This window comes from Saprolegnia parasitica (genome assembly GCF_000151545.1).
Source record: "Saprolegnia parasitica CBS 223.65 unplaced genomic scaffold supercont2.109, whole genome shotgun sequence".
NCBI lineage: Eukaryota > Oomycota > Saprolegniomycetes > Saprolegniales > Saprolegniaceae > Saprolegnia > Saprolegnia parasitica.
In genome coordinates, this window is record NW_012156503.1 from 86,089 (window position 1) to 98,161 (window position 12,073).

General features: G+C 54.7%; 5 protein-coding genes across 5 annotated transcripts; 3 read left to right on the forward strand and 2 right to left on the reverse strand.

The window, feature by feature from the left end:
• Positions 1-536: 536 nt before the first annotated feature.
• Positions 537-1,924, forward strand: SPRG_13958 (hypothetical protein; the record flags this gene model as incomplete). The annotated part of the gene is made up of 7 exons (XM_012352892.1): positions 537-677; positions 731-844; positions 889-999; positions 1,049-1,147; positions 1,205-1,568; positions 1,616-1,717; positions 1,764-1,924. The coding sequence occupies 7 exons, from the start codon at positions 537-539 to the stop codon at positions 1,922-1,924; spliced, it is 1,092 nt and encodes a 363-aa protein (XP_012208282.1).
• A 368-nt stretch (positions 1,925-2,292) lies between these two features.
• On the reverse strand, positions 2,293-3,632 carry SPRG_13959 (hypothetical protein; the record flags this gene model as incomplete). The annotated part of the gene is made up of 5 exons (XM_012352893.1): positions 2,293-2,450; positions 2,499-2,973; positions 3,027-3,134; positions 3,178-3,288; positions 3,339-3,632. 5 exons carry the CDS (start codon positions 3,630-3,632, stop codon positions 2,293-2,295), a joined length of 1,146 nt encoding a protein of 381 aa, XP_012208283.1.
• A 1,197-nt stretch (positions 3,633-4,829) lies between these two features.
• On the forward strand, positions 4,830-6,182 carry SPRG_13960 (hypothetical protein; the record flags this gene model as incomplete). The annotated part of the gene is made up of 5 exons (XM_012352894.1): positions 4,830-5,249; positions 5,296-5,403; positions 5,454-5,820; positions 5,877-5,978; positions 6,028-6,182. The coding sequence occupies 5 exons, from the start codon at positions 4,830-4,832 to the stop codon at positions 6,180-6,182; spliced, it is 1,152 nt and encodes a 383-aa protein (XP_012208284.1).
• Positions 6,183-6,924: 742 nt separating this feature from the next.
• On the forward strand, positions 6,925-8,740 carry SPRG_13961 (hypothetical protein). The gene is made up of 8 exons (XM_012352895.1): positions 6,925-7,359; positions 7,407-7,620; positions 7,672-7,901; positions 7,942-8,071; positions 8,118-8,248; positions 8,296-8,364; positions 8,420-8,571; positions 8,613-8,740. Exons 1-8 carry the CDS (start codon positions 6,933-6,935, stop codon positions 8,703-8,705), a joined length of 1,446 nt encoding a protein of 481 aa, XP_012208285.1. The 5' UTR covers positions 6,925-6,932; the 3' UTR covers positions 8,706-8,740.
• Positions 8,741-8,772: 32 nt separating this feature from the next.
• Positions 8,773-10,770, reverse strand: SPRG_13962 (hypothetical protein; the record flags this gene model as incomplete). Its single annotated transcript, XM_012352896.1, has 11 exons — positions 8,773-8,847; positions 8,895-9,002; positions 9,048-9,176; positions 9,219-9,368; positions 9,435-9,587; positions 9,664-9,867; positions 9,933-10,050; positions 10,120-10,243; positions 10,292-10,416; positions 10,473-10,543; positions 10,597-10,770. The coding sequence occupies 11 exons, from the start codon at positions 10,768-10,770 to the stop codon at positions 8,773-8,775; spliced, it is 1,431 nt and encodes a 476-aa protein (XP_012208286.1).
• Positions 10,771-12,073: the final 1,303 nt, after the last annotated feature.

Here is a 12,073-nt window from a genome sequence, read left to right on the forward strand (position 1 = left end):
GTGGGACTCGTATGGTCCTCGGCTGTAGACATCCCACCGTCAGCATTGCGTCTGTCCCTATGCTCACATCTGGTCGAGTTGACTGAGCATGCTAGGGACTTGAAGAATTTTAAATTCAAGATGCCGTCGCTGCGCTGCTTGGGCGTCATCGAGAGCCGCTCGATCTTAGCGCTGTTAGTCAAAACGTCTTAAGCATGTCGCCGAACTACGGGTTCGCGCAAACCACGAATCTTGATGATGGTGTTGAGATCTTAAAAGTTATTCCATGCTGGGACCAGCATTGTCGCTTGGTTGCCTGGCATGGAATGAACAGTAGCGTGTTTAAATCGTTGCTTCCTGCGATCGTGTGCTTCTGATGGCTCCCGATCAGGCTGCTTGGGTGCGCCTCGAGGAGCTACTTGTTGAGGAAAAGCGTTTGTCGTAAGCTCAAACGAATACAGCGCTTGCATACGTAGACCCGTACCACTGTGCATCCCGAGCTAGATTCATACCGCGGAATCTCTGTCCAGATCGCAGCCCATTTTCTGTTTCCGATCATGCGCTGCTTCTTGATCGTGCTGCTGGCACTGGTGGTGGCCACCAACGCTACGTTCGACTTCAAGGCCCTCCAAGACAAGGTCCTAGCTCTCTTGCGCAAGGCCGAGCACGGAGCGCTCGATGCCATCATCGACGCCGCCGTCAAGGACGCGCTGGCTGAGACCGCCAAGATCCCGGGCGACCGGCGCTGCAGGCCAAGCAGCATAGCGGCGGCGCGATGCGATTCCGCATTCTGCAAATTCCCGATCTGCACTATACCAATTTGGCGCTCTACCCGTGCGACCACAAGCCTGATGCGATGCAAGGGGTGGGGACTCCTACATGTCGCTGGCTTAAAAGTGAATGGACTAGCTCTGCGTCGAGGCCTACATGACGACTATGGTTGCAAAAATGCTTGACGATGTCAAGCCCGACTTTGTCGTCTTCACGGGCGACCAACTGGAAGCGCTCCACTTTCCGCAGGTACGGGTTAGTTGGGTGTTTTTAGTTTCCGGTGTCACTCGTGGCGCAGACGTGGCTCGGGTCGCTCGCGGCCGTCAACACGTACGCCGCCGAAGTTGAGAAGCGCAAGATTCCATGGGCGATGGTTTTTGGCAACCACGATGAGAACGTCGATCCGGTATCAAATTCCTAGCATGTGTGTCCTTTTGCGATACTTCAATCGTAGTACCTCTTTGCCAACAAGCGCGTCATGATGGCCTACATCGAGTCGCTTCCGTACTCGTACGCCAAGTATGGCCCGTACGGCATTGGCGGTGTCGGCAACTACGAGCTCCGCGTCGCCGCCGGTGCCGCGTCACTGGACTTGTATTTCCTCGACACGGGCAAGGACGGCGCTGTCTCGGACGGCCAGAAAGCGCTTCTGCGGTCGTTTGCTGCGTCCCACGCGCCCGAGAAAGCGCCCGCGCTAGCCTTCTACCACATTCCTGTGCCCGAGTACAACGACTTTAACGGCACCGGCCAAGGCACGAAAGGCGAAGCCGTCAGCTCCGGCGTCAAGAGCACAGGCCTCTTCGACACAATGGTCCAGAGTAGGATTCAACTATCATCACACGCGATGCTAAGTGGCAGTGTGTAGTGGGCGACGTCAAGGCCTCGTTCTGTGGTCACGATCATTTCAATGACTACTGCTTTCTTCGCGGTTTGGTGCACCTCTGCTACGGCGGCGGAGTTGGCTACGGTACGCTGTGCGCTTGACCATGCTTGTCGACTGTGAAAGCGATTAGGAGCGGCATATGCCAAGGGCGACCACCCGCGTACAGCTCGCGTGATCGAATGGAGCGTCTCATCCACGAACGAGTCGATCGCAACGTGGCTTTACAAGCACAACACCAAACACACCGACGACAAGTACTTTGTCCACCAGCGAGACCTGACCACCGTTTAAGCGAGCCATAACGATTCGTTTTTGAGATGACTTGTTTCACGGAGAGCTGTTGGCTTTGACATTGGAAATGCATTGGAAAGACAAGATTGCCTTCGCATTGCGGTCGTACGTCAAAGCTCCGTCGTACACTGCGGTTGTTCTGGTGGCGGCGAGCAACCGCCGGCGAGCAACCCGACGCCTCTTGACTGAAAATAAGTGTATTGAAATCGGAGCCATTCATTTCACGTAGGTGCTCAGCGCATACTATGCAAGTATGGTACTCTGTTCGACCATGAAGACTTCGAGAGAATATAATCAAGTTCTAGACGTGTAGACGACGTGTGCCTTACGGGTTACAAACGACTGATGTGTGCTTGATGGGCAAAACATCACTTGGGCGCCGAGCGATGGAAGAGGCTGTACTGCTGGTACGAGTTGGTCGCTTCGTGAAAATACTGCCACGTCGAGATGCTCTCTTGACCACCCGAGACCTTCCAGTCGATGACGCGTGCGCGGCGTGAGTAGCTGCCCTTGCCGTACGCCGCACCTACATCATGGCAGCATGAGCCCCATAGCCGGTGTACATGCAGCTAACCATAGCCGGTCGCGCCGCCATAGCAGAGGTGCAGGGGGCTCTTGTAGAAGCAAAAGTCGTTATAGTGATCGTGGCCGCAAAACGACGCCTTGACGTCACCCATCTCGACCATCGTGTCGAAGAGGTGGCTGTTGGTCTTGGCCGCACTCACGGGGTCGCCGCGGCCGCCCTGACCGGTGCCGTTAAACGCCTTGTACTCTTCGATTGGGATGTGGAAAAACATGAGTGCCGGCGCGGATTCGTTCTTGTGCGACGCCGCAAGGGTCTTCATGTGCGCCTTCTGACCCTCCGAGACTGTCCCGTCCTTGCCCGTGTCCAGAAAGTACATGCGTAGCGCTGTCGCGTTGGTCGTCGGCGACTGGATCGCGACCTCGTAGTTGCCGACGCCGCCAATGTCTTTGGGCCCGTACTTGGCGTACGAGTACGGGAGCGACTCGATGTAGGCCATCATGACCTTCTTGTTCGAGAGCAGCGCCTATTAGGGGTATGTATCGTTTAGGGCTAGGGTCCGTAGAAGAGACATGCCACCGGCGTGTAGCTCTCGTCGTGGTTGCCAAAGACCATGGCCCACGGGATCTTGCGCTCATTCACGGCCGCCGAGTACGAGTCGATGGCTTTGAGTGCGTTGGTCGACGACTAGAAAAGAAGTCAGTGGGTGCAAATCGGACATTTGCGTCACCATGGGCCAGATGAGCGATTCGATTTGGTCGCCCGTGAAAACGACAAAGTCGGGCTTGACTCTGTCAAGCATCTTGTTCATCATTTCTGTCATGTGCTTTTCATAGCATGCCTGGTCATATTTCAGAATAAATCATGAGCAGTAGCGATCTTGCAACGTACGCCCTTGTGTGAGTCGGGCTTGCCGTTGCAAATATAGTAGTCGTAGTTGGTGTAGTGCATGTCGGGCACTTGGAGCACACGGTACGCGAGGTCTTTGCCGACTTGGCGAACGCTGAGCGACGGGCGCGTAATCTTGGCCGACTCGAGAAGCGATGCTTGCACATGGTCGTCGATCACGCCCTCAATGCCGTCCTCGTCGCCGGCCTCGAGGTGGCTGTTGACGTCGTCGGCGAGCGCATCGATGTCGATGGCAGCGACGATAGCCAACGAGGACAAAAGCCGTGCAAGGCGCATGGTGAAGAATTGGAAAATGAAAATGAAAGCGCTAGTTTTACCCGACTGCATCTGATACATGGCTGCTTCAATGCCTCGCAACTCTGATTTGAGCATCGAATCTCGGAGAAAATAAGCAACCATGGCTTGAATCTTCTTGCCCTTTCGCTTCGCACTCTGTGCATCCACATATGTAGTCTAGTTGTGTAGACTACTAGTAGTCGTTGGGCGGAAAACAGCTTTGAAATCATAGTCCTCGCATCAGCGCACGTGCATTGTCTATTGAGCCTTGAAGATTCAAAAATACAATGAACGACGATTGTTTTAAGCATGTACCACCGAGACCGGTTTGAGGTGCGTCGACTTTTTACATTCAGATTCAAATCCAAAGCAGCAGTGCTGGTTGCGGTGTAGCTAACCTCGGTAGTACGATGGAAAGGATGGTACTGTTTGAAATGTCTGCAGGGAACGTCTGGCAGGACGCCGCATCATCCGATGGAGAGTAGAACGAATACGCTATGTTCATTATGATGATTCAAGTCACACGTTTCGTGCAGAATCGCAGTGATATGACAAAAACATTTCCATGGCTTGGTGGGACTCGAGCTCTCGACCCGCACGATCGGACAGTTGCTTGCGACGGCGTGTATACGCAAGCCATTCGCCGTGATGTGGTCTTCACGAGTGATCATCCCCTTGGGTGCTTTGACCCGTTGCAAGTCGTCCAATCGCTACAAACGAGCAGTGCATTTGCCTCCTCACGTAGGTCACGTCTCGACGCTGCAGAGGCGGTGCGTCATTCCAGAGCCCAATGCAAGCAAGTGCATGGCGAGAGTGCAGTAGTATCATGTACCATGGTACGTGGCCCATCGTGGCACCGCGACCGACTCTGCGACCGCAGAAAAAGGTCGGCCCGAGTCAGTCTGGATGCGCCAGGTTCAGAGACACGGGGAAGTCCAGATGTTTTTCAGGATCGCGCACGACAGTGGGCGAACGATGGCCCGGCGGTGGGACTGGGAGCTTGAATCAGGCCAGCGATACTGCGGTAATACTGGGCGTCATCCACTGCCGTCCATCGTCACGGTTGACCCAACACAACTCTTGCAGCGGTGCAAGATTAGCGAGCTCGTCTTCCGTGTATTCCGTCCGATACACATGGTAGTGCGCGAACCTAAAGTACAGTGTCGACAAGCATGCTCTCACTTTTCAATTGGCACGATGAAGCTCGCTTGCCTTGCAACGACGCTCTCGCTCGCCCTGACGGGCGCCAACGCGCAGCTCAACATCAACTGGCTCGTCAAGATCGTCGCCGACAAGCTCAAGGAATTGGAGCTCCCGGTCGTCAACCAGTTTATCGACAGCGAGGTACAAAAGGCCCTTGTCGAGACCGCCAAGATCCAGCGGCCGCCGCTCATGGCGCGCCAGAACGGCGACGTGCTCTCGTACAAGATCCTCCAAGTCCCTGACATGCACTACACGGCCAACCGGTTCTTCCCCTGCATGGACAAGCCCGACGATATGAAGAAGCTTTGTTTTGAGTCGCACATGACCGAGATGATGAACAAGATGCTCGACGACGTCAAGCCCGACTTTGTCGTCTTTACCGGCGACCAAATCGAGTCGCTTTGGTATCCGCAGGTGCGTCGACCTGGCGTTGGTTTCGGATTTACAGCGTTTTTTGTAGACATGGCTGTCGTCGATTGATGCGATCGACACGTACTCCAAGCACGTGATTGACCGCAAGCTGCCGTGGGCCATGGTGTTTGGCAACCACGACGAGAGCATTACACCGGTGCGTCGTGCTCATTCAACCACTTTATTATGGACCAAGTTGGCATGTAGCACCTCTTTTCGAACCGCAAGATCATGATGGCGTACATTGAGTCGCTTCCGCACTCGTACGCCAAGTACGGTCCGTTCAACATTGGCGGCGCCGGCAATTACGAGCTCTCGCTCAAGTCGCCAAATGCCACCGACGTGATGCACATGTACTTTGCAGATACGCACAGCGACGGTGACATTGCGCCAGCGCAGCTCGACTACTTCAAGTCCGTCTCGGCCAAGTACAAGGGCCGGGACGTGCCGGCCCTCATGTTTTTTCACATTCCGATGCCCGAGTACAAGGAGTTCAACGGCATTGGACAAGGCGACCGTCGCGAAGGCATCGGCGGCCATGCCAACCACAGTCTTTACGAAGCCATTGTCGAGAGTATGTGTGGCAGAGGAGGGTGCGACGAGGATGCTCATGGTGTCGCTCGGTATTAGTGGGCGATGTCAAAGCGACGTTTTGCGGCCACGACCACTTGAACGATTTTTGCTTCAAGAAGGACAACTTGCACATGTGCTATGGCGGCGGCGTCGGCTACGGTACCCACGCGCAACTTCATAGTCGACGACAGAACTCAACATGGGCTAGGGGCTGGCTACAACAAGAAAAACCACGCGCGCACGGCCCGCGTGATCGAATGGAGCCGGTCACCGACGAACGAGTCGATCTCGACGTGGCTGTACCGCCACAACCAAGTCAACAGCCAGGACAAGTACACGGTGTTTGAGCGCACGTTTTCGTAAACACTACTAGTGTGTCGTCCAATTAAAACGATGTTACCATTGTTGTACATGCGCCTAGACTGCATTGATCTTCGCCTATTAAGAAGTCCAAAAACGTCATATCATGCACTTATTTACTGCCATTTGTAAAGCCTTTCGTTTGTGCATACGCAGTAGAGCACTGATTTGGGCATCGGTTTCAGAGTATTCGTGGAATGAGGAATACTAGTAGATTGCATTACATGGTCATGTTCATGCCGAATGCGCGGGTCGTGGAGGTCGGACTATAAAATAGTCGAACATTGCACCCAGTGAGTGAACCACACAAAACTCCTCGCACGTCGATTCATGAAGTGCCTTGAGACCCACAACTTGAAGATCTCGCTAATTTTTCAAGGAGATTCTATTCTGACAAAAGTTCTTCATCTCAAATCTCGTGGAACAATATTTTCCTCTGTTGCTCGAACGGTACCCCCACGTCGGCGTTCGCTCTTTATACCATTTTACTAATAACCAGTTATCCAGAAAGGACGCCTCCGAGGATATATCACTTGCTCGTGTCCATGTATCAACGGTGCTCTTGGCGTTGGCGGGGTTGGCCTTCGACTTCTTGAAAGCTCGAACCGCCACGTATCTTGAAGCTCGGGTTGATCCAATCAGATCCTTCAGTTTCACCATGTCGCATTGTTCGGACCAATCGCGTCGCGCTTCGGTTGGCGCCACACGGTGCGCCATACTCGACTACGCCACGAGCATTGTACGAACGGCGACATGGTCACATCAACCTACCTGCGCGGCGTCTTTCATCTCCGACGACCCGACGCGTCGAGGCTGCCGCCAAAGCCTGTCAAGTCCCAAGCGCTCGACTTGGACCAAAACCCCAAGCGGGAAGATGTCGTATTGCACCTTGAACGGGACTCGCTGCAAGAAGAACTCGCAGTCTTTGTAAACCAACGCCAACTGACGTCGCTGCGTATTCCGCTACCGCGCCACTGGACGATGGACCACCGAGCATCCTTGGATGCCATTGCGGCCTCGGTGCACGGCCTCACGGTGGCCGTCGACGACGACGCGCTCGTCGCGTCGCTTCCCAACACGAACGACGCACCCGAAGTCTTTGTCAACGTCCCCGAGCTGGCTGCGAAAGGTCGCGACTCGTTCGTTGCGCACCTCCGCCACGATCGCATGGATTCTGCAGGTGCGTCTCAAGTCCTTGCGACGAAAGATGTCGGACGATTTGTGCAGGCGGTCATCGAGTGCACATGCTCTGGGATGTCGCCCAGTTGCAGTCCACAAACGCGCATGCATTCGAATCCGTCGTGGGCGGCGAAGGCGGCGTCTACGCGCTGTCGTCGTCGACATCCGGTGCCAAGGTCGTCATGTTCAAGCCCATTGAGGAAGAGGTGTTCGTCCGCGAAGGCCTCTGCGCGGGCGAAGGCGCCGTGCGTGAAGAAGCCGCGTACGTACATTGAGATGATATGTGCGCGACTCGAAGTCTCCACTGTTGTAGCTATGTCTTGGACGCTGCGATGGGCGGTTTTAGCGGCGTTCCCCCCACGGCCGTCGCTCGGCTCCACATGGCCAACTGCAAACTCAAGAAGCCCAGCGGCACCAACAACTCTGGTTGGTTCAAGCTCGGTGCAGTCCAGCGGTTTATGGCCCCAAGCGCCGGCAGTATGGAAGACTTTGGCATGCCCCATGCACTCGAGAAAGCTGTTCAAATGGCTTCTGTGGATCAAGGTACCGGTTTTTTCAATGCGATGGCCTCATGTGTCTCTAGTCCACCGCGTTGGGCTCCTCGATGTGCGTCTCTTCAACACGGACCGCCACGGCGGCAATCTCTTGCTCCTCGGCAAAACCGCACCATACAAACTCGTGCCCATTGACCACGGCTGTATCCTTCCGAGCTGGTATTTTTGCAACTCGATACAGCGTGTAGCCTCCACACTGGACTAGGGACCGTCTCAGCGAAGCGCGTCTGGACTGGGCCACTTACCCGCAGGCCCAAGCGCCGTTTAGTCCCGCGATGCGACAACACGTCGCAGCCTTGAATGCATCGGCAGACGCCCACCGCCTTCGCCGTCTTGGTATGAACCCATCTTCTTTTGGACACTATTTACCGATCTCTATGGAGGCATTCGTGAAGAGTGCATTGCGACGCTATACATTTGCACGCTCGTGCTCAAGACAGCGACGCTGGCTGGTGCGTCGTGCTGTCTCATGCAGCCGACACAAAATATATATCGCTTCTATTGTAGGCAAATCCCTGGCGTGGATCGGCGCCTACTTGAGCCGAGATGGCTGCTTTGAAGCGCCGTCTCGGCTGGAAGAAGCCATCGCGCGCGCATGCACTGCATGCGATATCCCTTATTTATGGACCAAGAACGACCACGGCGAAGCCCGCTTCGACGTACGTCGACCCTCACGCGTCAAGCACTCGAGTGTCTGTAGGTCACCGACGGGATTCTGCGCCGTCGCCCCCCAAACATCTTTTACACCTGCCTTCAAAAAGCCGTGACGCTCGACGTGACGGCGACCAAGTGAAGAAAACAGTAGTATTTTGATTCCATTATTTTGAAAGATTGATACATAATGCATGTATATACTTCGCCTACAACGTCACCACGTCTTTTGTGACCTTGATCGGCCGCCGCGCGTCTTTGGCTTTCAAGTACGATTGGAAATCCTACATAGGTTGATGGATTGATACAGTGGCAGTTGAAGGTTGTGTACCTTGTCTTTGATGGCGTATTTCTTGGCGAGGAGCTGGCTCGGATCGTTCTGGCCCTTTTCGTCCTTGGACGGACATACTTTGGTATAGCTAAACACCGTGATCGCGTCCTAGACGTACATATCAATACTGGCAGCGATAAATAATGCGTCTACGCGGGCAGGGGACTTGGCCTCGGCCGCAGCAATGTGTGCAAACGAGCTGCGTCCCGAGCTGCGCTGGTCACAAAGGCTTTGCAGGTGGTACGCCTTTTGGGATAGCGCGTGCATTTGTTTGATCAAGTCCTACGGAACATTGATACTTTTGTGTGACGCAATGTCGGTCACCGGCTTGGGCTCGGCCATCGACAGCATGCGTTTTTGGAGGGCGCGCGTTTTTTCAAAGTACTCGTTGGCGCGCGCAGCCACATCAGTGGCCGGTAGCGGTTGCCAACGCAGCGGCACTTTGTTTGGTCCAACGAACCCTTGGGTAAATCCCTACCTCACGGAGGTTAAATTATGTCTTCCTCAGAACTAAACCAACTATCAAGTAGTTTGTGTTACCTGTGAGAAGAGTGCCCACGTCACAAGGCTCGTGGTGGGCGGGTCGACATCTTCTTGATCAATCTCGGCGGCGGTCATGGGCCGCGTAATGTGTGCAAGTAGTTCCGAAAAGCTGCTTTCTTCGTCGAGAACATAATCGTTGAAGACGAGCTGCTGCCCATGGTCGAGCATTTCCGATATAATGTGCCCGAAAAGGGTTGCAAAAATACCCCTATGTGTCATTTGGAACCATATTGATGTCAAAAATCGTGTTCCACCCGCGTTTGCGGGGGTCGGCCGCCCGAAAGGCTTTGCGCAAATGGCACAGATCCCACTCGTCCATGACCGTTGCGTTCTGAGCAATGGCAATCGCGCGGTTGCTCGCATTCGTTTGACTCGTAAACGACGCGTCGGTCATTTGAAATTGCTTCTTTCGTTCGGCCTCTTCTTGGGCCTAGCCAGAGCCATGAGGTTGTGATCTGTGAAATCTACACTTGCCTTGTGGCGTCGTTCGATCACCGACACTTCCTTCATTAGCATCTTGACCGTGCCCGACCATTCGTGCGGCTGTGGCTCTTTTGCCAACTGGTGGTTGTTGCTGGCTTTGGCTGCGTGGCCGGGACGCCGCAGGTGCAGCCTACCGAGCCATCGTGTGTGAGTATCCAAATTCATGAATCTTCGCAAAAATATGTATCCAAATTTGTACTTCTTGGCGGCGATGCGCTCGTCGGGGGTGATGACGTGGCGATCAAACACCTCGAGCGACGGGATTGCTGCAATCACGTGCAGACGGTAGTTTTCCTCTTCGGCCAGCGGATTGCCAAACAAATCTAATGAAATGTGTGAGTTTTGGAGCCTTTTTCACGCACAAAATGGACCCAAATCGTGCAAGTGCAAAAGCTTGGAGAGCGTTCGGAGCGTCGCGTGCAGGTCCTGGAGACGGTTGTTGAAGAGTCGAAGCTCGCGTAAAAACGTGAAGTGCAGAAGCGACCCATCGACCGTCCTATACATCATCAGCAGATAATCGCAAGCGCCCCCGCAAAATAGGACGTGTCGTACGAGATGCGGTTGTTTTGCGCAAACAAGTACTTGATGCGAAAGCACGTGTCGAGACCCGTGAGCTTTTCAATCTACCATATATCGTATTTGAGATCTTGTCGAAAATTCTTGAGCGTGAATGTACATTGTTGTCGTTGATCCAGAGCACTTCAAGGCTCACAAACGGTTCAAAATTGCCGAGCACATCGATCTCGCGGTGCGCCAGCACAAGCTCGGTGCAGTTCTTGACGTACTTTTCGTTGGCGACCGCGAGCTCCTTGTGCGGCTCCGACACGCGCATTTCGTCGATTCTGGCCATCTAATTTTATCGTCCGTTAAGGTTGAAGTTACCAGCGATGACGTGGCACGCTCTTGTAAAAGAGGGAAAACAGTAAAAAGGAAAATGATGCAAGGCAATTCATTGAATTCATAGCGGCATCGACGCGATACGAGTTCGCTTCAGCGTACTCATGGCATGTCAATGTCGTCCTTGGCACGGCGAAGCGCCTCGAGCTTGTTGCCCAGTTCGTCGCGGCGCAGTGCATCAGCGTCGCTCTCAAAGAGGATGCGCTCTAGAATCTCATCCGTCGCGTCCATCGTCTCCCAGCGGCGCGCCAGTTGCGCCACATATGGCTCGACAAGAGTGCTGTTGAGATCCATTGGAACCAGGTCTGTAAAGCGCTTCTTGGCCACGTGCAGGTACGCCGAAATCGCATGGTGGAGGTCGGTGGCTTGGGCGTCCTCGTTGCTCACCGAGCCAACACTGGCGTGCGTCTGGAGGAGGGCCATGACCACCCCCATCGACACGTTTGCTCCGTCATTGTTACCTAGTCCATTCATCATTATAAGTGCATTTTCTGGCGTGCGAATGGGACACATACCCGAGAGTGCCTCGAGCCCTTGCATCAGCGGCTGGTAGCGCAGCGTCGTATAGTCGCGGTACAAAGCGTCGTTCTGCGTGTACGGGCGCTTCTCCTTGTGCATAATCTTGTCGAGCGCTGGTTTGGTCGCGTCCGCGCACGTGGTCAGCACTTGGTTGGCGATGCGCTCGAGGTGCTGTTGGACCCCTGTTGGCGCTTGCGTCGAGATGATCGCGCGGCGCGTCACCTCGGCGAGCAACGCCTTGTAGCCCTCAAAGAGCGTTTGCATCGGGGCTTCCCAGGCGCTCAAGTAGTGCTGCTCGGTCACGTTCGCAAACGTCGTGTACGAGAGGAAGAGCGAGAGCTCGTCGCCGCGGCTGTCGAGCATGAGCTGCTTGAGCTCCGTCGTGTCGAGGACCGTCATGAAGCGCCACTCGGTTCCGCGGTCCAACCATGTGTGGCGGTGCGTGGTGGCAGTCTTCACACTCCCCATGGAACCGACTTCGGTAATCTTTTGCACCTGCCATTCGTCGTCGCCTTTATGCACTTCGACGTACTCGCCGACCAGTGGCTTTCGCTTGGGCATGTCGACCACATTGACGTTGATCGTCGACAAGCTGACAATGGCCTCCTGGAAATCGCCTTCCAGGCGTCGCAGCTGTGCCCGCAGTCGGTTGTCGTCCGTCCCGTCGCGGAAAAAGTCGCCCTTGTACTGCCCGTGGGCCGCATCGTCCAAGTGTTGCTTGGCAATACGGACGTGCT

Bases quoted from the DNA above. Each gene is read 5' to 3' on its own strand.
- SPRG_13961 (XM_012352895.1), top strand. From the start codon at position 6,933: ATGGTCACATCAACCTACCTGCGCGGCGTCTTTCATCTCCGACGACCC. The intron at 7,360-7,406 runs GTGCGTCTCAAG...CGATTTGTGCAG, and splicing joins CGATCGCATGGATTCTGCAG to GCGGTCATCGAGTGCACATG. The intron at 8,572-8,612 runs GTACGTCGACCC...GAGTGTCTGTAG, and splicing joins ACGGCGAAGCCCGCTTCGAC to GTCACCGACGGGATTCTGCG.